At 37.0% G+C, this 27,008-nt stretch overlaps 1 protein-coding gene across 2 annotated transcripts in view; it reads right to left on the reverse strand.

Annotated features, from left to right (window-relative positions):
* The window catches only part of eps15l1a (epidermal growth factor receptor pathway substrate 15-like 1a), a 55,242-nt gene that overhangs the window by 11,084 nt on the left and 17,150 nt on the right, over positions 1–27,008 (reverse strand). The window contains exons 14-24 of one of the 2 annotated variants that reach the window (XM_066647139.1): positions 26,735–26,807; positions 24,490–24,651; positions 23,867–24,064; positions 20,517–20,681; positions 18,571–18,676; positions 18,279–18,329; positions 14,531–14,667; positions 12,540–12,600; positions 11,265–11,347; positions 11,078–11,171; positions 6,782–6,987 (exon numbers count right to left, since the gene is read on the reverse strand). In XM_066647139.1, coding sequence (XP_066503236.1) covers positions 6,782–6,987; positions 11,078–11,171; positions 11,265–11,347; positions 12,540–12,600; positions 14,531–14,667; positions 18,279–18,329; positions 18,571–18,676; positions 20,517–20,681; positions 23,867–24,064; positions 24,490–24,651; positions 26,735–26,807 — 1,336 coding nt within the window. The remainder of the gene's footprint in view (positions 1–6,781; positions 6,988–11,077; positions 11,172–11,264; positions 11,348–12,539; positions 12,601–14,530; positions 14,668–18,278; positions 18,330–18,570; positions 18,677–20,516; positions 20,682–23,866; positions 24,065–24,489; positions 24,652–26,734; positions 26,808–27,008) is intronic. The other variant, XM_066647140.1, reaches the window with a different exon arrangement.

Here is a 27,008-nt window from a genome sequence, read left to right on the forward strand (position 1 = left end):
ATATGGTAGCTCCAAACCATAATCTCACTCCCCACCAAATTTTACACTTGGCACAATGCAGTCAGACATACCATTTTTCTGGCAATCCCCAAACCCAGACTCGTCCATCGAATTGCCAGACAGAGAAGCGTGACTCTCCACTCCACAGAACATGTCTCTACGGCTCTAGTGTTCAGTGGCAGCATCCTTTACACCTCTGCATCTAATGCTTTGCATTGCTCTAGGTGATGTAAGGTATGGATGCACCTTCTTGGCTGCGGAATCCCCTACCATGAAGCTCTAAGCTTGAGCTAATCTGAAGGCCACATGAATTTTGGAGGACTGTACCAATTGACTCAGCAGAAAGTTGGTGACCTCACTGCACTATGCGCCTCAGCATCTACTGACCCTGATCTCCCATTTTACATGGCCTACCACTTTGTGGCTGAGTTGCTGTTGTTCCCAGTCGCTTCCACATTATTATAAGACCACTTACACTATTCACCAATGGTGCCACAAGTTGTCGTCAATAACTTTTTCTGAGTTTCCTACCCTCCTACAATAGTTACATAGTGCAGTCGCTGCAGTGCTGAGTGCTATTCTCACAGTTACAGGTCAGAGAAACCTCACAATGAATTTGAAGGCGTAATTTTATGGTAAAATGCTAACAAAATTTCCTTCAACAGAATAATTTAGAATCCATTTTACAGAAACCCTAGCAGTATCTGAATATTCTATTTACCAGAATTTTGGTGCCAGACACAATCCTTCGCTTCTTTAATTTCCATATTTAGATCTGAATCTAAATAGCCATCTTAATGCTATTGTCTGACTTGCAAACCAAATAATGACCTACTGGCCATTCCAGAGCCCAAACACTGAAAGTGTTCGGAATTAACTTAATTGCTAGAAGCATAACATGTTACCAATTTCTAGAGGCTGTTTTATAGTTAGTGTGAATGTGGACGCAGCATGGCGTGCCTTGGCGCCAGACTGTCTGCATTGCTTCATGTTCATATTTCTTGCATCATTATTCCTTCAACACCGAATTTTCCATTTATGACTAAGATGTTATTTATTTTTTATTTTTAAGTTTCACTTTTTTATGTTATCATGGAAACAGTATAAAAGTGAAATAAGACTTTTATATGAGACATTATTTGTAATATACACAGGACTTACACTAACCGTCCTAATATGTAGAGGTGAGGGTGTTTGGTTTGCAATTTTTTTTTAAAGTCTTTGTGTTTGTTTCCTGATCATTTGTGCCATTTTTTTTATAGTTTATGTTAAATGTTTTTTTTTTCCATGTGTCTAAGAACAGAAATTTACCACATACTCTTTAGTTCTTTGGAAATGCTGGAAATGGGAGCAGCCACATTTGTTTTTCTTACCACTGTTAAGGCACAAAAAACAGAAATGATCATTCATTCATTCATTATCTGTAACCGCTTATCCAATTTAGGGTCGCGGTGGGTCCAGAGCCTACCTGGAATCATTGGGCGCAAGGCGGGGAATACACCCTGGAGGGGGCGCCAGTCCTTCACAGGGAAACACAGACACACTCACACATTCACTCACGGACACTTTGGAGTCACCAATCCAAATACCAACGTGTGTTTTTGGACTGTGGGAGGAAACCGGAGCACCTTGAGGTAACCCACGCGGACACGGGGAGAACACACCAACTCCTCACAGACAGTCACCCAGAGCGGGAATCGAACCCACAACCTCCAGGTCCCTGGAGCTGTGTGACTGCGACACTACCTGCTGCGCCACGGTGCCGCCCAAAAATAAATTAATTAAATAATAATAATAATATCTAAATTACTGAGCCTGCTGCGCCACCGTGCCGCCAGAAATGGTCAACTACCTGAAAACAAATGGAAAAAAACAACAACCCACAATTGAACTGTGTTTAAAGTACATGACCTGTTAAAATCCTCTGCTGAAGTACTGAATGGAAATCCTGAGAGAAGCTTGGTCATTACACTCAAATATGAGTAAGAAAATAATTCACTAAAAACTGATAAATATAAACTGATCTATGCATTTCTCATAGTTCTGTAGACCTTTGTTAATAAATTTGTGATGTAGTGGAGCTCAATAAACGGGGCTGGATATTTCCAGCATAGACTTTATGTTTGTCAGTTAAAGATGAGCGTTAAAAAACTGAGTCACAAACAACACGATCAGGTACTGTATGTCTATTACATAGAAAACTATAAAAATGAATTATCCTTTAATTCATTCATTCATCTGTAACCACTTATCCAGTTCAGGGTCGCGGTGGGTCCAGAGCCCACCTGGAATCACTGGGCGCAAGGCGGGAATACAGCCTGGAGGGGGGCGCCAGTCCTTCACAGGGCAACACAGACACACACACACACACACACACACACACACCCACCCACCTACGGACACTTTTGAGCTGCCAATCCACCTACCAACGTGTGTTTTTGGACTGTGGGAGGAAACCGGAGTACCTGGAGGAAACCCACGCGGACATGGGGAGAACACACCAACTCCTCACAGACAATCACACGGAGCAGGAATCGAACCCACAACCTCCAGGTCCCTGGAGCTGTGTGACTGCGATACTACCTGCTGCACAACCGTGCCGGCCAAAAATTAATTAATTAAATAATAATAATAATATCTAAATTACTGAGCCTTGTATTGCAGACAAATATTTCCACAGTACAGTGATGTAAAGTAACCTCTCATTAGACATGCACTGGACACAAGATGAGAGTCATTTGTGTGCAGTATACATAACCATCAGCTACACGGGGTTGTACAATTAGCTATCAGGTGCTAAAATTAAATTTAAGGCTTGGTCTCTTAGTTAAGCTGTATTTTGGCTTTTTTCTGCTGAGGGATGTGCAAACAGTTTGGAGAAGTGAAAAGGGCTTTTCCAACATTTGTTCATGTTGGCAAATGTTGACTGAAAAAAGAAAAATTTGAATAATTTATTATTTTTAATAAAACATAAATCTGTGATTTGTGAATTTTCTTGAACTTAGCAGACAAATGCCCAAATTTTTTCCTCATGCTTTTTCCCCATGTTTCCACTGAACAACTTGAATGTTTTGTACTTATATACAAATTGAGATTTTAATGCCTGCAACACACTCCAAAAAAAAGTGGGAAAGAGGCAAAATAAATGTGAAAAGTTTTTAGAAAATGAATGTCACATTGTTTTGAAGCATTTTGAAGCATGTTTTTTTTAAGAAAGGTTCAGCCTTTATAAGCCAAAACTGGTCATTGCTCATCACTTCATATATCAATCTTCATAAAAAATGTAGAACATTTGTCAATAGAACATTTTTCAGTGCAACACAAGCCACTGCTGCAATAAGAAATGCAACCTAGAACTCATGGTATCACGTATCAATTTGAAAGTTTCCTTCACGCACCAAGCTCTTTTCCCTTTGGTTCTTTCTGAGTGCAAGAGGATTTTCCTCGCTCTGAAAAGTTTTCTCAGAGTTTATGGGTGGGGTCAGGGCCCATTCTCACAGTAAATGCTATTGGCCCACCTAACAATTTTGTTCAGAAACACCAGTGAGTTCTGTGATTGGCATGGGTGTGCATCAGTGCCCATAGCATTTGTGATCTGCATATATGTGAAGGTATTATTGATGCGAAGGCTTATATCGGTATTTTAGAGACAAATACTGCCAAGGTCTTTTAAGAAGAACTCCTCATCTATTTCAACAGGCTTCAGTCTATATATTACAACAGCGTGGCTTCTTAAACAGAATGCATGTGCTTGTCCTACAGATCGGTCTCCTATTGAAAATGTATGAAACATAGTGAAGTGGTGAATCAGACAACAGTGACCAAAGACTGCTGAGCAGCTCGTGTCTTGTATACAGCAAGAATGGCCAAAATTCCACTTGCAAAACTAAAACAAGCAATATCTTAAACAGCCAAATGATTAAAATGTACAGTTAAAAGAAAGGTGATGTAACCCAGTGTTAAACATTCACGGCAAAGACTTTTGCGTTTGTTGCAGGCATCACTTTGTTTATATTTAACAAACAGTCTTAAGTTCATTATTGAAAATTCTGTCTGTGAAATAAAGTTTCAAGTAAATTAACAAATTACAGATTTCAGTTTTTACTGCATCTCTAGGAAGTGTCCCAACTTTTCTGGAAATGGAGTTTGTAAATAACCGCCTGTCAAAAGCCTCTGTTCTAAAATGAATTTTTGTCATTTTGTCAGTGTGTGGCAAAATGGGAAAAGTGGGGTTTGGATGTTTGATCTCATCTTCACTAATTAGTTCTTTAGTCGAGGATCCAAGATGCACCTAATTACATCAAATAATTACCTGTGCAATCATGTATGTTCACATCAATAATTTGACTAGATTGGTGGTTCTAATGTGTACCTTTTACTGCACTTATATTTTTTGTGTTTAGGTTTTAAATGATGTTTACTATGTGAACTATATTATTTTATAAGGACATGAATTTCTGAAAATTGGATTTCAAATATTTTCTGAAGAGAGTTAGAGTTGCAATGACATCACCCACTCATGTTTTCCATTAAAATGAATGGAGGAAATTTTAACAAGTGATAAAACAGAAGTGTGATCAGCCTGAAATTTGACATATGAGTAAGAAATGGTGTCGATATCCAGACAATTAAAGAACAGGGGTGGCCAACATATCAGACAAAAAAAAGGAAAGAAAAAAAAAAAATAATACAGTACTACCAGCCACTACCAAGCTATATGTTTACACAACTATGCATGCACACAACTACCAATACTACAGCAACCACGACTTATGAGAATCACAAACTGAGAAGAATGCAAAAGTTTCAATTCCAGACGCTCAAATCAAATCTTTGGGAGTCAACTACTCTTCATTATCTTTGTTTACTTGGACATTATACCGCTGCTCTCACTGTGAACCTAGATGGCATGCTCAGAGTGACTGCTTTGAAACCAGATGCTGAAAATAGTAAATGAATATTTTAGAGCAATATACGGCCCATGTCATAGGACTGTGAGGAAGAAAGAAACACTCCTCAAGGAAAAACCTTGTTGTTCCCTAGAATCCTGCAACACATTGGCAAATATTGCAGCCGACTTCTTTTTGCCTACTGTAAATGATTTCAGAGTGTGGTTCTGGGGCTGTCCTGCTGAGAAACAGAGCAGAAAGCACAGAGTAAGCAGTGGGAAAAGATGAAATGTGAACACGGATTGAGTAGCCATGACCACAGCCCCAGAAAGGTGGAGCTGTTTCCTTTCATTTACTTGCCATTTTCTGTTTACAAATCAGAAACAGGAAATGTTTCCCATTTCAAAATGAAATCTGAATGGCCCAAATGTATAGGGACCCAGCAGCTATATTATCAGAGAGCTGCAAATGTACAGAAAAAGTACTGTATGAGGCTCGAGAGATGCAGGTTGGCCACCCCTGCTGTAGGAGTAGCATTGCATATATTTCTGTGGATAAAAATTTTACACAACACACAAATTACAGACTACATTATCAAAAATACTGTCTTAAATTATGAACGGGACATCTAAATTAGATTTAGACCAATTAGTGTTAACCAAACAATGTGCTGGGTACACGTCAACAACCGACTGTCTGGCCCTCTACATTAAGTTATCAAAATTAAAGCCAGATCTTATGGTTTTTCTTGGTTAGAAAAACAACCCTGGAACATCATTTAGAGAAAATACTTGTAATTTATATCACAATATCGGTTTAAAAAAAAAAACTGGTATTGGATATTTTCCCTAAATTAGTTTATATTCTCTTAAAACAGAGTGGTATTAATATAGGCAATGTACCTAACAATAAAATGTTGTGAAATAACGTAACTAGGCACAGTTTAGTTACTAAGCTACATAAACCACATATGGAAATACTTGCATATGAAAATACTTGCATAAAGACTGCATAAAAAGACATTAATAACTATGATCAAATTCTATAGTAGAAAATGACAAGTATGGCACTCCACAGATGAAACCACTTGTGGTAGTAACAACTTCCTCAAAACAGTACCCTCAAATAAAGCATGTCTAACAATATAGGGTGTGTTATAGGTGTGAAACTCTGAGATTGAACTTGAATGTAACAAACCTTTGAAGTAGACAGACCCTACAAGCCTAAAACACAGCCTAACCTTCAACATTTACAAGCCATGAACTTTCAAATTGTTCTGCCTTAGAATTAGAAAGTGATTTGAGACAATGTAAAAAGTAACCTGCCACTAATACCCGGAAACAGCAAAACAGCTTCCAACAAAATATTTTTATAACAAAACCCAGGCCAATTTTGTTTCAAATTCAAAGATTTAATATTAACTACAGAGGGTTCTGAAATCACAAACATTGTAATGGGATTTCAGCATAGCAGTGTGCAACAGAGATCAATGCAGACCTCAAAGAAAGTGAGCTTTCAACCCCTCAAAACTTCTAGCCCATTTGATTCAACAAAGCCTTTAAAACTCAAGACAATAAAGGAACACAACAAGCACAAAATTTTTTTTTTCACAGGTCACCGTGGATCCATGTCTGGCTTCATGGCTACATTCCCTGCATTATTTCCAATTATTCCATGGAATTTGTTAATTACAAATAGAGATGGCAGTAGAGATGGAAAGTAGCCAGCATGAGGCAACATCACAGACGGAGAGGTACAGAAGCCAATGGTGCAGTCTGCTCCACAGAATCTCACTCATGATTACTAAAAAGCAGAGCAATTTTTTTTTTGGGGGGGGGGGGAAAGAAAAAAGGTGGACTGGACAAGAAGTAGTATCACTAAGCTCAACTTACAGAGCTGAAGTCTGCAAAACCCAAGGAAGAGTCTTTAGAGGCTTTACTTGAAGCAGATGGAGCAAATGGATCTTTGCCACTAAACGGGTCCCCGACCACCTTTTTACTCTGAAATGGGTCGTTAGCATCAGAGCCAAAGGGCTGGAAGGGATCACTTGACTTGGCTGAATCCCCTGATCCCGGAAGGTTAGTTGGCGTGCTTTTACCTGAAATAATTCAGAAATAAAGATATTTTTAAAACATATGAACATCATACCTAGCATTCCAATTAAAAACATACTTCTCCAAAACAACTTTCAGTGGAAGTTGATGTAAAAAAATATATATATATTTTCAAATAATTTTGAAGCATTTCTATAGGCCCATTCATCATGAAATTTTCACACAATGTGAAGAACAGCTGCTGTGTTCAAATGATGTAGTAAACTAAACATTCATCAAAAACTTTGATACGCTACATGACCACATTCCCATTGCCCATGATCCAATATTTATCAAGATGGTGCACATGTTCCAGGCATAGCCTAGAGAAGAGGTCCCCCTCACCCATTACTGCTGGGGTTCTCAAATAAAAGGCTGTCCTGTGACTTTTGACTGTATAATGCCTCAAGAAACATGACTTTCCAAAACAGTTGAATAATGCTTAATAAATATAGAGATCACGTGTCCCTTAACGGCCGCATCAAAAGTCCTCATCAGATAAACAATATTTAAAACATTTATCTTTGAGAAACAAGAGAAAATCTTGTTATTTACAAATTTATAAATTCCTCCCACTGTGAGAAGACTCATAGCCATGAGTCTAAAAGGATGCAAAGCTGTGAAGAATCTCTTACGAGACATGGCAATAGGAAAAGGAAAGAACATTTGCAAATCAACCAAACAGGATGCTGGTCTTTTCAGAACAATGGACTGGCTGTTCAGACTGGTGGTGTGACTCTTCAGAAGTACTGTGTCAGAAGCCATTACATTAATATGACTTCTTTGTTTTGACACTCTTTTTTCATTTTATGCGATCCACTTACTTGTACTTTTACTGTTTTTTTTCCTGAATTTTACACATTTAAAAAAAAAGGAAAAAAAAAAAAAAAAAAAAAAAACACACAAAATGTGTCCTGTGTTAAAGCTATGGCACTTTTTAATTCATTTTCCCCAATATCTTCACTTCTTTGTTAGAAACGTATCATATATAAGTCTGAAGTCCTTTACTGTCACTAAAATTGTCAACAAAAATATGTGTGTTGTTGATGTGTGTTACGTGGGTGTTGTCTTCTGCATACATCCCTACATATTAAATAATATATATAACGATGGAGTTGCTGTTCCACAAAGTTCACATTTCCTTTCTCGTTATGTGAGAACCCTACCACACCCTAATCTAGAAGTAAGCTTGTTTTTACTCATGAGTAGAATTGTCTGTTATAAGGGTGACGTTCTCTAAGACACACCCTGACCACAAGACAAAACTTATGAAACAAACAAACAAACAAACAAAACAAACAAACAAAAACACTTTAATTTACTAAAGATTTCTCTCTCTCTCTCTCTCCAAGAACCCACTCTCTGGTCACCTCATTGACAATAAAATACCAACTGGATGATTAAGAAACACAAGCTCTTTTCCCTAGATCAGCTGAAAAACCACAGTTGTTTCAGTTACACTTGTGTGGTGCACCATTGCCACCCAAACTGCCATGCTGAATACCTCTGATAGTAATCAAAATAACCCTGTCATCCTACAGTTTCAGGCATATGTTTAACCTTAAAGGTTAAGGCCATTGGAGTGGAGATGGAGGGAACCTGTAAGAGCAACCCACACTAGATATATACCAGAAACTATAAAGTGGAAATAAAAATGCTTATGTTTCACTCCTCGTTGTGTGTGCAACGACTGGCACTCGTGAGAACTTTAAACTGGTTGTTGGTTCCTCTAAAGGTGTTAACCGCAGTGTCAATTGGGCTGTTATTTATACCAGACCAGCAATCAGTTTCTCTCTTTCAGTAAACGGAATAGCAAACCACAATACAGAGCTCCACCCTGACAGGTCAAAGCCAGCAAAAACAACCACGGCTTATCAATCCTCCATTCAGAGCTGTAATGCAAAAGATGTATAATGAAGCATTTGTTGCAGATCATTAAAATACTGGGCAGTTTTTCTTTAGCTGCCGTTTTTGGTGCATTGTTTCCATGAACGCATGAAAACTTATATATAAACGTATATTAAATATACAATAGTGATTGGAGTTCATACTAAAATCATCATTAGCAGGAATGTAAATTCATGAGACTGGTTTGTCTTATTTAACATTAAAATTAGGTCAATGTTGATGATTAAAGCCTCCATATTCTACATTTCTTGCATCTTATATTTTCCCCTGACGTCCATTTGTGGGGTTTTATTTTTATGTACCAAAAATACTTTTTTACGCACCTCTCATTATAGTTTCAATGTCAACAGAACTAAACAGCTGTAGTCCTCCTATTCACATGAACTGTATATATGTAAATGTCACATAAACGACATGCTCAAAACAAGCTGCAAGAACTGGTGTGTTAGGTATATTTTTTAAAATTCAACAGTGTTGATGTACTACACTACACTTTTTTATGTAAAAGAAAGTTCATGTCCATGTCATCGGTCCTTTAAAAAAACGCGAACTCTAACATTAGGTTGAGAAAGTTGCAAGAAAGCAGTAGTGGGTACACTATGTGAAAATATCTGTGTGAATTTGTGGCAGATAAGTCACACTGTTCACCAAAGTGTGTAAGCACAAAACACCACACACATACGCAAAAGCGCATGTGCGCGCGCACACAGAGGAAGTGGGGAAGGGTGTGGAGATTAGCACACGATGCTGGCAGTGCAGGCTAACCGCAGATGATTGAAGCAACAGAGATGCTGCCATGCCCCCCTTAATATACCAACTAAACCTCCACTAACCTCGTATTAAAACACTTCTTAGAACACCACAACAGTTTTCTCCAGCTTCTAGGAAAAAAATATAGTGCCTTTATGACTAGAGTGAGATGCTGTGATTCTACAAATACATAGTCAGGATGGAACAATTTCTTACTTTGCGTTAAGTGTTTGCATCTTATTCACCATAAGAAGTTCACAGCATCACAAAATGTACTAACTTGATTAAAAAGCATAAATACACTTCACCATGTTGAGAAAACCATGCAAATCTATTTTTCTTTTTCTAAACCTACATTTCCTGTTTTCCTTACTCGATATCACTGTGGTCACTCATGACAGTTTTGTGGCCATTCATGTGTGACCTTGGTGTGCACATTAAAAGCATTTGCAGTTGTTGGCAGACAAACATAAAAAAAAAAAAAAAAAAAAATATCATGTCTTTCCTTGTGTGTAAATAACAGTGACCAAAATGGACCTCATTAACATTATTCAGAGGGAGATGTATTTACTTTATTTAAAAGCTAAAAAAAATAAAACATAAAAAATGTATATAAAATAAATCATCAGTAAATTAATTTGAAAAATCTTTCATCATCAGCTTACACCACCTGACATAAATAAACCAACAAGAGTGTGACTTTTTTCCCCTAGTCATAGCCATAAACATGGGTGTAACATTTTGAAAAGTACAGAGGAAGTAAGTACAAAATTGACTCAGCTATAAACTGAATTCCTAAAACATTTACTTTGTAACAGTCAAGTTTACCTTTTTTTGCTGTATGATTACAGCTAAAGTGTCTTTGTTTTTAAAAAGTATGGCTCTGTGTTTTTGTTTTTTTCTGAGAAGTTCACGTTCTCTGTGGTCACCATTATCATTGACTAACCTTCTTCTGTCCATCACTTAGTAAAATTAGACCTGCAGTATCCCCTATAATGCCAGTGTTTAGTGCAATATCCAAATCTGTCACAGCCTTAACTCTGGAACACTACTGAGTTTATTGCTGTTGTTTATTGTTGTATCACATACAAAGCCTTAAAACAATATTTTAAGGCTATAGTGCATTCATTCACACTTCCTGGTTATTGTCAGTGGCCAACAGCATCATTTGTCAACTATTTTCAGAAATAAACTGCTGCTACATTTCTGACTCATTAAAAACCAACAACAAAGACTGTAACAGTTTTGTTTTTGCATAGTCAAAGAAACATTAAGCTTTGTAATGTAATGTTCACATGAGCTATCGCAATAAATTTACCTTGTTTTCCCTGGGTAAATGTGCCAGTAGGTGAAGGGTTTTAGAAAGGAGACCATTCTAAACAGAGTTTGGTTTGGCCTTTAAACTTAGGGAAAGTTGTTAATAATTCTTAGGCCTACCGCTGGGAGGCTTGGGCCGAGGCGGGATGCTCTTCTTGGGAGGGAGAGCTGGAGTGTCCTGCTTTCGGCTGAAGGGGTCCTCTACAAAGCCCGGCTGCATGAACCATAAAATATTAGTTTGACAAAATCAAAATCGGCTCAAAATGGTCAGGTTGCTGCACTCATTTCTTCAAATGTGGCCTCCTACCTTTGACATCTGACTAAAGTCTGCAAAGCCACTGTTGCCACTAAACGAGCTGCTTCCAAAAGGGTCCAGAGTGCCAAAGGGGTCTACAAGTAAAGGCAAGGGAAAGATTAACTGGCAAATATGCCATTCATTCAAATTCAGATATACACCAAACACAACATGAACACTGCTGGTTTACAAAGTTATGCATATATATGGGTCCATATTATGAACAAAAGAATTTCCTCACTTTATCTAAAATAAGATTTTGATGTATATGAACACTTCCATCACAGTTCATATATCAAAGATAAGATGCAATAATATCCTGTTTTGAATTCATTGTTGCTATCTCACAATAAAATATACCTACATGAGGTCTATCAGCTAAATTCTGAAGAAAACGTCAAGACGGAAAAATAAAAAATTGACAAGTGGTCATATTAAAAAAAAAAAAAAAAAAGTATGCATGGTTTTGAAACATAAAACCAGACAAATACCATGAATGAAAATCAATGAAATAATAAAACACAAATTTAATACATTAAAATAGCATGCATTTGTGAATGAGAGGTTTACCTCTAATAAACAGCTTATTAATTTGCTGCTACTACATTCAAAAAAGGTTTAATCTACTTTAGGACTTATTGTTAGAACACGTTTTAAAGCAAATGTGACAGTAATAGTCATGGAAACTCATCACAAAAATGCTGCAACTTCAAGTGATATTCAAAGACATTGAAGTTCTTTTCAAAGTTGTTTTTCTTTTTTTTCTAACCACTAGTAGTAAAAAAAAAAAAAAAAAAAAAAAACAACAACAAACAGCTCAACACTTCCTGGCATCGTAGTAAAGAAAAAAAAAGGCTGCAACAGAATCTGTTTACTGAAGCAACCGAGGAAGGTCTTATCCTTTCAGGCTGGCAGAACACTTGAGAAGAAGGGACAGCCAGGACGCTGAGCATGAGAACAGTCTTAACAGCTTCTTCACACTTCTGCTCTTGAAACACTCTTTGCCTTCCCTCAGGCATCCGCTGGGCCAGAAATCACTCTGGGGCATAAGTGTGAAAACAGCTCTCATCTGCATTGTGCAACTCTGACCACAGGCATCTCTCAAGGCACATCTCAGTGAGCAAAGAAATGAATAGACATTGTCCTTTAACACTAATCTGGACTGCTGGTCTGTAAGTAAACCAGCATATACTCTATTCGAAGAGTGAGGATGTGTGTACCAGAGTGTGGAACACATCAAGGGCAGGTTTAACGTTTGAGATGATTTAGCGGAAGAGGAAAGAGTACCTGCGACTTTCGGTTTGGGACTGGTAGAGGCGAAGGGATCGTTGCTTGAGAAATGATGAGACTGCAAAGAGAAAAGATGAGAGGCAATTAAATTAACATGCTCTGTGTTCAGTCTGAAAAATTCCTCATTTTAATGTTTGAAATAGTGCCACTGAAAGAGCTGCCTTTATAATTAAGGCCTCCAAGTTTTAAAAGTTACTATGAAAGAAACATTTTTAGTGCTTTAGCACATTAATTTGGAGATCTGGAGGGTTTACCAACACACAAACTGTGAAGTAAAACATCGTTGTCTGTTTTTGATGTTTTTGTGGTTTGCTCAAGTCAGAAACATAATAAATCAATTTTTGCTGTTTTGGTGCTGCATCTTACACAGAATGCAGACTGGACTTAAACAGGTTAAATGGTGCAAAACAAGCACAATAAGTGCGGGGAAATGTGTATTTATTAAATATGGCAAAAACGAGAATCATGCAAATATTACAAAAACCAGAGGTTCTGCTCCTTACTGGTTACTTTAGTGCTCTCAGGCTGAATTCAGCTGTGGCCCACTGTAGTATAAATGGGACATATTACTCCCAGTTTTCCACAAGTTAATATGGTTCCCTGGTGTCTTAATAAACTGACATGCTTTGGTCAACATACCACAAAGATTAAACAACAAAGCACCATTCTCTCCCAGTTTTCATATCAACATGTTTCTTTAAAATATAAAGAGTCACAGCTCAGTTCGTGAGAGTCCAGGAGTGAGAAGTGATTATCCAAAAAATATTCTTTTAGTCATTTGACTTTATTTTCTTTCCTCTCTGTTCTTATTTTTGCCATAATTAACCAGCATAACTTTTTGTAAAATGCATGGCAAAGCTGTGTTAAGTACCCAAAATCAACAACAACATTACTTGACCTTACCTCCACCATTGCTGTGCTTTCCAATGCCTGCTGTTCCTGTTACTGTGTTTTGCAATGTCACTAGCTACATTTTAGGGGAGCTGCGGTAGTGGAAAAATAACCAAGTACCAGGGACCAAGAAACTGAGTATAATTGAGTCAATTGTGTAGATACCATGCTATGGAAACATATTATGTCATGTTTACTGATTCAAAAGAAAAAACAAAAACAAAATACACTTTGTGTGTTAGTAGCTTCAGATCAACAAAATTAATGTCCTAATGTTGTGTAGATTGTCACTTGTGGTATTTTGATCAAATCATGTCACGTGTTTAATTAAGACCACAATGACCTATGCTAAGTTGTGGAAAAGGGGTAGAATATGTCCCCATTAAGCTGGATTTTCTTTAACCAATAACACAGCTGAGCTTGTAATGTTCTCATATATAGAAAAATAAGAAAAAATGACCAACACCAACATATCACAAAAATAACAAGACTAAAAACTAAACTTGGCATTCAAGCTTAAAACCCAATAAATAATAATGAAAAGGCATTAGTGGTTTTTGCAGACTTTTCAACCAATCTTTAGTTGTTGCCAATTCCAACCTGTATGCTGACTAAGATGAATTCCCTCTATCACACAAGAATCAGAGAGTGTATTGGAAAAGTGCACTGAATGTCTATGTTTGTCACATTACCTGAGCCACTCTTATTGAACAGCACTGAACCCAATCACTGAAAAAATGGGTAAAGCCCAAGCACGCAGCCAGAGGGAGCAAGGCCAACTTTCTCTCTTAAGACTCCTGGCCTCTGACAGCTAAGGCATAACCATGGACATTCATTTCATTGGTAAAAAAAAAAGAAAAACTTAGTGAAGAGTACTTTGAAATAGTGAATGGTATAATTCCTAACCATGAGTGAATGTGAGTGAGTTACAAGGCATTTCCATTCTTCTTATCTACAAAAGGCCCTGAGTGTTGTAGAATGTAATTTAAATAAGTGAAATCACTGTAATGCAGGTTAGAAAAATTGCAGTTTAATATGTCCCCCCCAAATCATTCAACACAACTTCTTCATTTAAATACTTCTAGTTGCTTCTTTACCTTTGTTGGGAGAGTAGCACTTTTGCTAAAAGGATCTGAGCTGGTGAAGGGATCAGTTTTAGCTGGCCGCTTAAAAAAGTCTTCTGAAGTGGTCTTGAACGGATCTGTCTCTTTAAAAGGATCTCCGCCAAACGGATCTGCAGGAGCACAGCATGGTAATTTTGAGAGCAGATAGTTTCCCCTTCACAATTATATTCATTGTAAGTCTTAATTTTAGTTTTATTTTGACACCATACTACATGTGAAGCCCTGAACTCAACATCAGAAGAGTACATCCCTGACAACAGGCAAACTTACGTATGATTTTTTTAAAAATCATTAAAAAATTCACCACAATTCAGTTTAATATCTGTAAAATTCAAGCCCCTCATATAACTCCACAACATGCTAAACACTTCATCATATAATGTTTTCTCTGTATGACTATTATAGCAACTTCATTGTCTCAGACCTCCCAAAGTCTAAACAAAGTCATGAGTGTTTGCTAGAGTTGGGTAGGAGTTGTTGTTGGGTAGGAGTTGGTCAGGGGAGCTGTCATAAGTAAGACTTTTTCTTGTGCTGCTATTCTAATAAAATCAACTGTGTTTTAGCCTTTTGTAATTAGTGACCTTGCAAAATCCCAAGGTGTATTCATAATCACTCTCTTGAACTAGAACTTACTATGTGTACCATAATGGGATGTGGTGGTTCCTTACTAACAAGAAAAAAGATGTTGTGTTGTGTCAAAGTTCGGCCCATTGTGTTGGATTGTCAAAGCAGCAGGAATACACAGATGGCCCAAGATGCCAGTTACATCTACATTATTTTTTTTTTTTTTACCTCAACTCAGTGTGTAAACATCCTAATCACAGTATGTACTTTCCCAAATCAGTAACAGGCTAATCTACCTGTTCAACACTTCATATGGCAGGGTTTGGTTTGTTTATGCGACTGAATATGAATGTATCTGTCACTTTTCTGTCACTTTTTACGATGCAGTGTTCTTGAACATAATGCCCAAAAATAAATTTGCTCCTTTCCTAGTCAGTTCAAGATGTACTAAATAGTGAGTAGTAAATGACTTAACCAGTGAACTATTCTGAACACAGCACCAGTCTTTGCAACATAAGTCTCTACCTAAAAACTCCTTTCCTTTATATGTGAGAGGATGTCAAAGTAAGAGAGGTTTTAAAGACTTGTAGTGTATGGTTAGCATCAGTTTCAATATTCACTACACAAAGAATGTACTAATAGCATCAGGCCTGACTAGTAATGGTTTTCTTCTTGAGTGCCCTATATAGAAGCTGATATTTGGTTACATTGTCTAGGAATTCAATGTGAAGGCTATTTCTGATGTACAGAACTAAGGTAGAAGCACTTGCTTTATTTCAGTGCAGGATTTTAGAATGAACTGTTCTGTCACCTTACGAGGACGATCTCTGTACATTTAGTAACTGGTAGTGGGGCCTTTTGATACTTTATAAAAATTGCTGCAGCAGTGTTTGTACATTTCTTTTTTCACCAAATTTTAAACTTTGTCAGACATCTGGTCATGATGGTCTACACATTTTTAAATACAAAAAATATTTAAGTGTTAACACTTTGTTTTGTCAACAAGCAATTAGGTAGGTGTGTGTGTGGGGTTTGTTTGGGGGGGAATTTACCTTTTAAAAAAAAGCCTAAAACGTTTGGCCAATAAATGACACATACTGTTCAAGACAGAGTGTCTGTAGCTGCTTAATTTAAGCCACATTAAAATAACATTTAATATCATAATATTTAATCAAAACCTAAAATAATAATACATTTCTATAGTTATTTTTATATAAATACTGATGAATACTTTTGTTCAATTTAACAAGATAGTAGCTTAATCATTGTAACCCATGTTGCTGCTTTTTCTCTGCACTCTACACTGTCACAAAGTACTCTACACTGTCATTTCACTAACTATATATTACCAAACATTGGTGTGAGGCTAAACTTTCAGCATGACCCCAATTTAGTATGAGAGTTGAAGAACTGAAAGTTACATATAAAAAAGAGAAGTGTACCCATGTAACTGAACAAGTTGTTGCAATCCATGCCAACATTAGCCATAACACTTACGCCTTTTTGGAAAGAAATTGTTCAGCAGAAAAAAAATATTATTTCCATTTAACCCAGATAATGCTGACCTGCCAAGATATGTTTAGTGGTCAAACTTTGCATGGAACTATTGTGTTATGAAAAGAGTATAGCGCAAAGGGGTTAAGAGGCTTACTTTGCTAAGAAATTAAAAAAAAAAAATCAATAAAAGCTTATGAAGCTTATTGAGAGAATGGCAAGAGTGTGCAAACCTGTCATCAAAGCAAAAGGTGGCTACTTTGAAGAATCTAAAGTATAAATCATTCTTCATAAGAGATCTGTCAGATAGTTCAAAAAGAAAAAAAATTTCAATGCAACAATGCTAAGAATAATAAGATAATTAAGGCCTTCTGGAGAAATACCAGTCCATGCTAGGTAAGGCCAGACACCAAATTTGATTGAGTGTGACATTTGAGCCCTTGGATGGCACTGCAAAAGAAATTTCCATGCGACAGTGAATATATCTTGGAAGCACTTCAAAAGCCTAGATATACCTCAGTTATATGTAGAAATGCTAAAGAGTTATCTGGACCCAAGCTCATCTTCAAGATGATACAAAAGACAGAAGAATGTGTGGTGTGGTCAAAGGTACCCATGTTTCAGCTTGTTTTCATGAAAAATGAACAGTGAGTTTTCCATGTTAATGATATAAAGGGACCATCCAGAGTGTTATCAGCAATTGGTGCAAAAGCAAACATCCCTCGTGGTTTGGAAGATGCATCAGTGACCACGACATGGATGACCTGCATGTGAGACATGTTTCCATTGATTTGAAAGTAAATGTCTTTTCCTGGGAAGTCCATGATTATTTTAGCAAGACAATGCCAGGCCTGATTCTGTACACAGTACAACAACATGTCTTCGTAGACAAAGACTGTGTGTGCCTGAATGACCTGTCTGCAGTCCAGATCTCTCTCACATGATGCATCGTGAAGAGGAGTATCAGATAACAGCTGCCACAGATTGGTGAGCAGCTAAAGTCTTGTACGAAGCCAGAATGAACAAAAATAAATCCTTTTTCTCATTGTGTTTTATAGTTTGGGGTTGCATACCTTAATGCAGTTGCAGACTTTGTTTAGTGACAACAACTAAGCTATATTTATTACCATATCATGACAGTTTCCTATGCAAAGCAATCTGAGAGCTTGAAAGTCATAGTCATTCAGGACTGGTGTCCAGTCTTACTCTGCATGGACTGGTTTTTCTCCAGAATTTTTGAATCATTTCACAATATTAAGTACGGTAGATGATCCAATATCTAAATTCTTAGCAACCTTACATTGAAAAATGTCCTGCTTGAACTTTATGACAATTCTTTCATGAACTTTGTTATAATGTGATTACACTGACTTATATATGCTTGCAAAAATTGAGCCTTTGGTGACTGTTTTTAGTATACTTTTACTATTCACGTGCCATATTGTAATGCTTCAGAACAGTGTGTATAGAAATTCATGTCACACTGTTTTGTGTAAATAAAGTAGGGATGACTTTAAGCAACATTAGCCTTGTAGTTCCAGCTTTAATATCAAGAAGGAACATTTCTATACAAATGGGTAAAGTGGCTAAAGTTAAAGAAATTGTATTCACAAATACATTTAAACAGCATTGACCTCATCACACACTTAGATGTAGTCAATACCTGTAGCTGTGGGAGGCTGTTTGGCAAAAGGATCATTCTGGAAAGGATCACCTAAGTGAACAAAGATAAAGAAAATTGAATAACCATTGAAAATAAGACCTCAAAGCTATGCCAAATAATATCCTACAAGTAAAGAAACACAAACACTTCAGCTCTAAAATTACTTCCATTTGGACAGCTTGTGGGTCAGTGTTTGCTGGGGGCTAACATGATCAAACAAGAAAAGAGACAGACAAGCAGGGGGGAGCATAAGATTGATGGATGAAGGAAGAAAGAAAAATGTGAGCAGAACCTTTGAAAGGATCAGATTTGAAGGGGTCTTCAGACTGGAAGGGGTCAGTGTGCATCTCCTGAGCGTTGCTGTTAAACATGCTGGTTTTCACTTTAAAGGGGTCCTCCTAAAGGCAAAGGTATATGAATTTCTTAAGCATTGATTAATGATTCTGCATTAATAATGGTCCCAGACTAGGTACATACTTGACCACTGAGCATAATTGCATACAACAGTTAAAATAAACTTGATTAACATGAATTGTTTTTTTATCTATCATTTATATTGAATTTGTTAATATATCGCACATTTCCTCAGTGTTTGTAGTAAAATGCTTGAAAAAATAAAACAAAAACATGAGCATTCTATATAACATTCTCCAGCCACATTTCATGTTTTGTTTTTTCCACTCAATGTTTAAAACCTTCTTAACTCAAATTTATTTGTAATCAGTATGTAAAATCCCATATGTCATTTCTCCATCTATCCACCCACTCATCCCATCATCTAAATTTCTCTGCATTGTAGCTATACTCTGAGTGTTCACAAATCTCTGCCTGTCGATCTCTCTTTTACATTCCTGTCTGTAGGTTTGAGCTGACTAACTTTCATCTGTTTTCATAAAGATTTTCAACAAATCAATAAAGTTGTGCAAAGTCCCTTTTTGGTTTAAATGCTCCACAATAATACATGTTCCCAAGAAAGTGACCACCAATGGAGTGAATCACTAAAGACTCACTGTCATCCGTAGTAAAGAAATAATTTCAGAAACTGATATTGGCAAATCTGAATGACATCACAAACCCCCTGTTTGAGACCCTGCAGTTTGCATATTGAGCCAACTTTTCTGTGAATGATGCAGTGAACACGTTACTTCAGCTTAACGTCATCACCTCAACAAAACAAGCACATATGCTAGAAATCTACAGGGTGGGACATTTAAATAGATACACCTTAATAAAATGGGAATGGTTGGTGATATTAACTTCCTGTTTGTGGCACATTAGTATATGGGAGGGGGGAGACTTTTCAAGATGGGTGGTGACCATGGTGGCCATTTTGAAGTTGGCCATTTTGGATCCAACTTTTGTTTTTTTTTTTCCAATGGAAAGAGGGTCATGTGACAGATCAAACTTATTGGGAATTTGAACTTATTGGAAATTGTAACTTTATTCTTTCATGAGTTATTTACAAGTTTCTGACCACTTATAAAATGTGTTCAAAGTGTTGCCCATTGTGTTGGATTGTCAATGCAATGCAATTCTCCCACTCTTCACACACTGATAGCAACAGAGCAGGAGAAATGCTAGCACAGGCTTCCAGTATCCGTAGTTTCAGGTGCTGCACATCTTGATGGTATGGTGTGGTATATGGGGTACAAAAATAGTGAGGCCATTCTTACACCACAATACTTTCTTACACAATATTGTGCCTGTCTCCACCTGTCAGTGAATCAACAGCTTCTTTGCAGGTTGAGAGAAGCTGGTGAGTTTTATTGAGCTAGTGAAAATTCTCATCAGCAACTCTAACAATCACTGGCCCCCTCTGCCCCAAGGATGTATGCTCTCCCCATTACCCCACTCATTGTACAAAAATTACCTCAGCTACCCACTTTGTCAAAATCCTGACGTTTGCAGATGACACCACAAAAATTGGCCTCATTGACTTAACCTACTCTCCCTGTTTGACTGAACAATGCATGCAGTAAAAATCATTGCTGACACCTCATCCTAGCCATCAACTCTTCAGCCCCTATATTCAGACATGTTACATTCCTCACACCATCACAGGTATGAACAATCATAACACATAAACCTCACTTTACTGCTGACATGTATTCTACTGTTGGTCTAATTTTAACTGACTGCTGCAGTCCGGAATTCAGGTTTACATGTGTTTCATTCTCTGTCTGTGCGAGTGTGAGAAAGAAAGAGAGAGAGTGAGATGAGATGTAACCCGCTACTCACCATGGCTCCAAAGCCTCCATTTTCTTTCTCAGGGAAGCCCTCACTCATATCGGCGAGGTTGGTCATGCTGCCCCCATGCATGCCATTCAGAGCGCTGCTGTACTGCTCAATACTTTTGCTCATTTCATGCTGATTGTCCTGGATCTGAGACAGCTTGCTGCGTGCCTTCAACAAAAAAGTAGTGAAGAATGTTAAATGTTTCTATGACTTAAAGATGTAACTTCTCAAACCTCATACATGATTCAATGGTTAAGTTGTAAATAAGTAGTGGATAAACACAAAAGCTGAATCTAAACCACAGTGCAAATAAATAAAAAGGCTCTAAAATCTCACAAACTTGTATTACATGAAATTAATACAACACCCCAAAAAAGTTAGGAAGCAGTGTGAAATGTTAGTAAATGTAAATAAATGAGGAATGCAATGATCTGCATATCTCATAGACCCATATTTTTATCAATATAACATAGATGTTAAAAATCAGACATTGTAAAATTTTATACATTATTAACTAATTTACAACTTGCAGCAACACACCTCAAAAACGTTTAGAGCAGGTTCAACAAATGTTGGAAAAGTAAGTGGTATTAATAAACATCTAGAGAAGCAATGTGCAGTTAAGTAACAAGAGTGGATATAAAAAGAGCATTTTACAGAGGCACATTCTCAGAAGCAAAGATGGGCAGAGGTTTAATGATCTATGAAGAACTGCATCTAAATATTGTGGAAAAATTTCAGAAGAATGTGAAATATCAGGCAAAGACTGTTATCTGAGCAAATAAATCCTACATCAGACATGAATGGGAAAACATTTCGGTCCCAAAACTCCAGCAAATGGTCTCCACGCTTCCCAGACTGTTGTTAAAAGGAGCAGGATGCTACACAATGGTAGACATGTCCCTGTCCCAAATTTTTTAGATGGGTTGCAGCCATAAAGTCCTAAATAAGATAATATTTTTCATGAAATGGTCAAATGTCCATTTAACATCTGATGTGTGTTCTATGTTCTGCTGTGAAGAAAATATGGATCTGTTATGCAAATCATAGCATTGTTTTTATTTACATTTATGTACATTTTACATTTGGCAGAGAGTTACATGTGGTGTACACGTATGTATAATGACATACACTGGCACATACCTGACCAACATGTATAAAAAACTCAACAGACATTATTTAGTGTTAGCATCAGACAGTAAATATCACCATGTGGTAAATTTCCGTACAATGAAACATTTCACAGCAAACCACTTTTGTATGATGACAGTTTGGGAAACTGCTGAAATTCCCCTTTAACAGTTGCTCTATAAATGACTGAAATATATTTTTGGCAACAATGCATATATTGTCATATACTGGTTTCTCTTACAGTATCTGATGAAACCAATAAAAATATTTTTGTCCAAAACAAGATTAACTCTTCCCAGTAATTTAATTTTGAATTATTAAAAAACCTATTCATTGTTAGTTAATTTTCAGTTTTTCGGAACTATTTCACTGTTATCTGGTCTATCTTTTATATGATTAACTGTCAGAATTACTTTCAGAAAACTGTCGAAATTACTTTCAGTGAAGAACAGTGTATATGGATAATTGTGAGCCACAGCAAATTATTATGATAACACATTATGACTGTGTTAAATATCTTAATCTAAATATCCGCCTTTAAATATCTCTGGGTCTGTGCTGTACTTTCTGGAAACTACGTTGTCTACAGAGGCTAAACCTGCATCATATGAATTTACCACACTCTAGTGGACACTAGGGTAACATGCAGTGCTAGATACTTTTCTGTCCTTCATTGTTCAGACAAGCACATTTTTATAGCTCTCACTGATTAAAAAAGGAAAAAAAAAATTATATATATATATGTTTTTTTTTTTTTACTTTGGCTTTACTGCAGGCAAACATTTACTTTTGTCAACACAAATGTATATTCTAAATTACAGATGGAGAAAATGAAAGCAATAACAGACATTTTTACTATTTACTGTTTGTCCCCTGCATGTGCTTAATATTAAAATTTCAATACATGCATAATTAAATAATTAAGATGTAAATAATGTCATTCAGACATTTAAAAATTGTTCATTTGATGACTAATTACCTCACTGCACCTGTCACTCAAGTGACCTTGAAGGGATTACAGGTGACATTCACACAAAAATTTATCAAAAATCTATTTTTATAAAACTCAGAAAATGTTTCCTCACCATTTGCTTGCTCTCCGGTCTGTCAGTCAGTGGGCTGGAGACCAGTCTAATTAATGTGTTTACAAAGTGCGGGTGTCAGTAAAAAAATTAATGAAGCACATTGGGGTTGGTCAGATATGCTAGAGTTTCTCTCTCTCGGCTCAAGGCAGAAAAACGGCAAAGAACACTCCAAATGTTAAAAATCATGAAACGAGATGAAGATATTGCTGTATTCCTGCTCCATAAGTGAGTACTACTGACTTACTTTGCTGTTCTAGATTATTCTTGTAGGAACCCACTATAAATTTAGACTGCTAAATGCATGAACGTAAACAGAGCAAAAGTGTTAAAAACCAAACAACCCGAGTCATAAACGAGTTTCCCTGCTAATTCAAGCAATGAATAAAAACTTACAGAGAAGTTAAATTTCAGCAATGTACAAACAAAAGTTGTTTTTTCTCCTCAAACATACCTTTCCACAAAGCTGCAAAACTTCTGAATGTAAACAAACCAGAGAGAATTGCAGTTCCCCCACAATCCTAGACGTTTCCTTTAAACTTAACTTGCTTGCTCATCTAGCTACTGTGGGATGATTCAGCATCAAAACAAAGCAAGGGCAAACACAAGCTTCATCTGAGACCATGAGCTTTTTTCACAAACTGCCACAAATACATCTCTGGGCAACCCAACAAGCTCGAGGAGCACACTGACTGTTACATTAGCTGACGGAGGTCCAAAACCCCAAGCACTGTGCATACAGTAAAAAGAGGGAAGATGGCAGGCTATCCCACTCATCCAGGGAGAGACCCAAAGTGTACTCTTTTTGGCTCCGGGACTTGGATACCTGAGGCATCATAGAGACTACACTTCTACATTTAGATTGCTGTGCTATGCGAGAGCCCCATATTTCTGGTTCCTATCAAAATCACTGTTAACATTTCTCTAGACCTGTGTATTTCATATCAAATCACTCCAAATTTCTTTGTTAATCTTAACAACTTAATTATGCAAAATGTTTAAACAATCACAAATTGTAAATCAACTGCGACCCTGAACTGAATAAGTGGCTACTGATAATGAATGAAGTAAATCAAAACAAACGTACATTCAAGATAGTAGTTATAAGCTTAAGCAGCTCAACCTCTAGTGAGGGGTTACCTGGTTAATCTCATCCTGTGTCGCCTTAAGCGACTTAATGATGGTTTCCAGTTGGATTTTTCCAGCCTGTAGGCTCTGCTCCAACTGGCTCTCTTCTTGTTGCAGTCGACTCAGGTCTGCTTTGGCTCGACTCAGTTCCTCCTCCTGGTTCAACAAGTCAGACTCCTGAGAATGAATCTGAGTCTGCAGGGATGAGATCTGAACACAGGAAAAAAAAATTCAGAACATTTCTGAACGTTTCTTTTTGACTTTTAAAATATGCTGCAGTCCCATTAAACTGACATTGACAAAATAAATCCATAACGAAAACAGGGAGAATTAATTACAGTTATTAAATTAGAAGTAATTAAAGTACAATTCAACCATTTAGTTAGGTCTTAAGTTCAACAACGGGCTTCTTCTGAGACATAAATCGTCACAATATTATTTAAGCTACCCTATTTGAGCAAGACAGCAATTCAATGAGTTTTCAAACCTGAGATTTTACAATAACATTCAATATTTCAGAAACCTGATTTGCAGTTCAAGTATGAAATTATAATACCTTTCCACTTTATTGTGAGCCAGGGTCCTTTGTTTTTGTGTGTAGCGGATACAAAAGATGGCACTGGGATTCAGCTCACCATTTGGGATTCCTCCTGGCATTTCTGCCGCACTTCATTGAGCATATCTTCTAACTTGGCCTTTTGCTGGTCCATCTCATCCAGCCGGTCCTGAGCATCTTGCTTCTGAGCCTCCAGCTCCTGTAGACTGCATGTCTCTCGATCCAGATCATTCTGCATCTCCTAAAAATAAATGGCAGCACATTAGTAATGTTCAATGCAATGGAGTTTAAGTGTTTATTAATATTTTAATTAATAAAATATTAATTATTTGATATTGACAAATATAGTAATATACATTTCATATGATAAATGCTTATTTTCACAATAACAATAAGCAGCATTTTGCCAACCCCCTAATAAATATGTTTAAATTAAAATTAATATACAATCCCATTATTTAAACTGTAGTTTGAAATAAACAAGGTACAATCCCAAATTAATTTTAAAAAAGTTGTACTTGACCATTTATTCACAGAATGCACTGAACTACTAAGATATATTTTCCATTTCAATGACAATATAATCAGTCAAAAGGTGCTATGTACAGTAACCCTGTTGATTACACTGATGTGTAGTGAGACCAGAAATAGTATATGACCTATTATTTTTATAGCATTCTATATAACTCTCCATTTTGTAGATTTGTATTACAACCCCAATTCCAATAAAATTGGGACGTTGTGTAAAACATAAATAAAAGCAGAATATGATGATTTGCAAATCCTTTTCAACCTATATCAACTGAATATACTACAAAAACAAAATATTTAATGTTCAAACAGAAACCTTACTGTTTTTTCACAAATATTCAATCATTTTGAATTTGAGGCCTGCAACACGTTCCAAAAAATTTGGGACAGGGCCATGTTTACCACTGTGTTACATCATCTTTCCTTTTAACAACACTCAATAAGCATTTGGGAACTGAGGACACTAATTGTTGAAGCTTTGTAGGTGAAATTCTTGCTTAACGTAGCAACTTCAGTGGCTCAACAGTCCGGGGTCTCCGTTGTTGCATTTTGTGTTTCATCATGCGTCACACATTTTCAATGGGAGACAGATCTGGACTGCAGACAAGTCTAGTATCCGCACTCTTTTACTACAAAGCCACGCTGTTGTAACACGTGCAGAATGTGCCTTGGCATTGTCTTGCTTAAATAAGCAGGGACGTTCCTGAAAAAGATGTTGCTTGGATGCCAGCATATTTTGATCCAAAACCTGTATGTACCTTTCAGCATTAATAGTGCCTTCACAGATGTGCAAGTGACCCATGCCATGGGCACTAACATAACCCTATACGATCAGAGACGCTGGCTTTTGAACTTTGCATTGATAACAATCTGGACAGTCCTTATCCTCTTTGGCCCGGAGGATACAACGTCCATGATTTCCAAAAACAATTTGAAATGTGGACTCGTCAGACCACAGGACACTTTTCCACATTGCGTCAGTCTATTTTAGATGAGCTCAGGCCTAGAAAGGTTGGTGGCATTTCTGGGTGTTGATATATGGTTGATATATTCACTTTGCACGGTAGAGTTTTAACTTGCACGGTAGAGTTTTTACTTGCACTTGTAGATGGAATGTTCACTGACAATGGTTTTCTGAAGTGTTCCTGAGCCCATGTGGTAATCCATTACAGAATAATGCCGGTTTTTAGTGCAGTGCTGCCTGAGGGATCGAAGGTCACTGGCATTCAATGTTGGTTTTTGGCCTTGCCGCTTACTGACCAGATTCTCTGAATTTTTTGATGATATTATGAACAGTAGATGATGAAATCCCTAAATTCCTTGCAATTGAATGTTGAGAAACGTTGTACTTAAACTGTTGGATGATTTGCTCACGCAGTTACTTGTGAACGAATGAGCCCTTCGGGGATACTCCCTTTATACCCAATGACTGACACTCACCAGTTTCCAACGAACCTGTTCACCTGTGGAATGTTCCAAACAGATGTTTTTTGAGCATTCCTCAACTTTCCCAGTCTTTTGTTGCCCCTGTCCCAAATCTTTTGGAATGTCTTGCAGGCCACAAATTCAAAATGTCTGAATATTTGCAAAAAAACAATAAAGATTATCTGTTTGAACATTAAATATCTTGTCTTTGTAGTATATTCAACTGACTATAGGTTGAAAAGTATTTGCAAATCATCGTATTCTGTTTTTATTTATGTTTTACAAAATGTTCCAATTTCATTGGAATTCTGGTTGTATTATGTAAAGCACTAATTACTGGTTTTGTAAAATAAATGCCATTCTTTCACCTGGACCTCAGTAGTTTTGTGTCTGATAGCCTCCTCTGCTTCTCTTATGTCTTGTTCCAGCGTGTATTTCTCCCTAATAACCACAAACACAAATGACAGCAAAAAGACACAAAGCACGATAAAAACTCCTTATCAGCCTCTGAAGGAGAAACATAAATCAAATCCTCCAAATGTGCCTCCTCCACAGAAAACACCATCACACAAACTAAAACCAAAAGAGCTGAGAGAGAGTTTTACCTGAGCATTTCCCAGTGAGTAAAAGCAAGTGTGCTGT

Source organism: Hoplias malabaricus, chromosome 16 (assembly GCF_029633855.1).
Source record: "Hoplias malabaricus isolate fHopMal1 chromosome 16, fHopMal1.hap1, whole genome shotgun sequence".
Classification (NCBI taxonomy): Eukaryota; Metazoa; Chordata; class Actinopteri; order Characiformes; family Erythrinidae; genus Hoplias; species Hoplias malabaricus.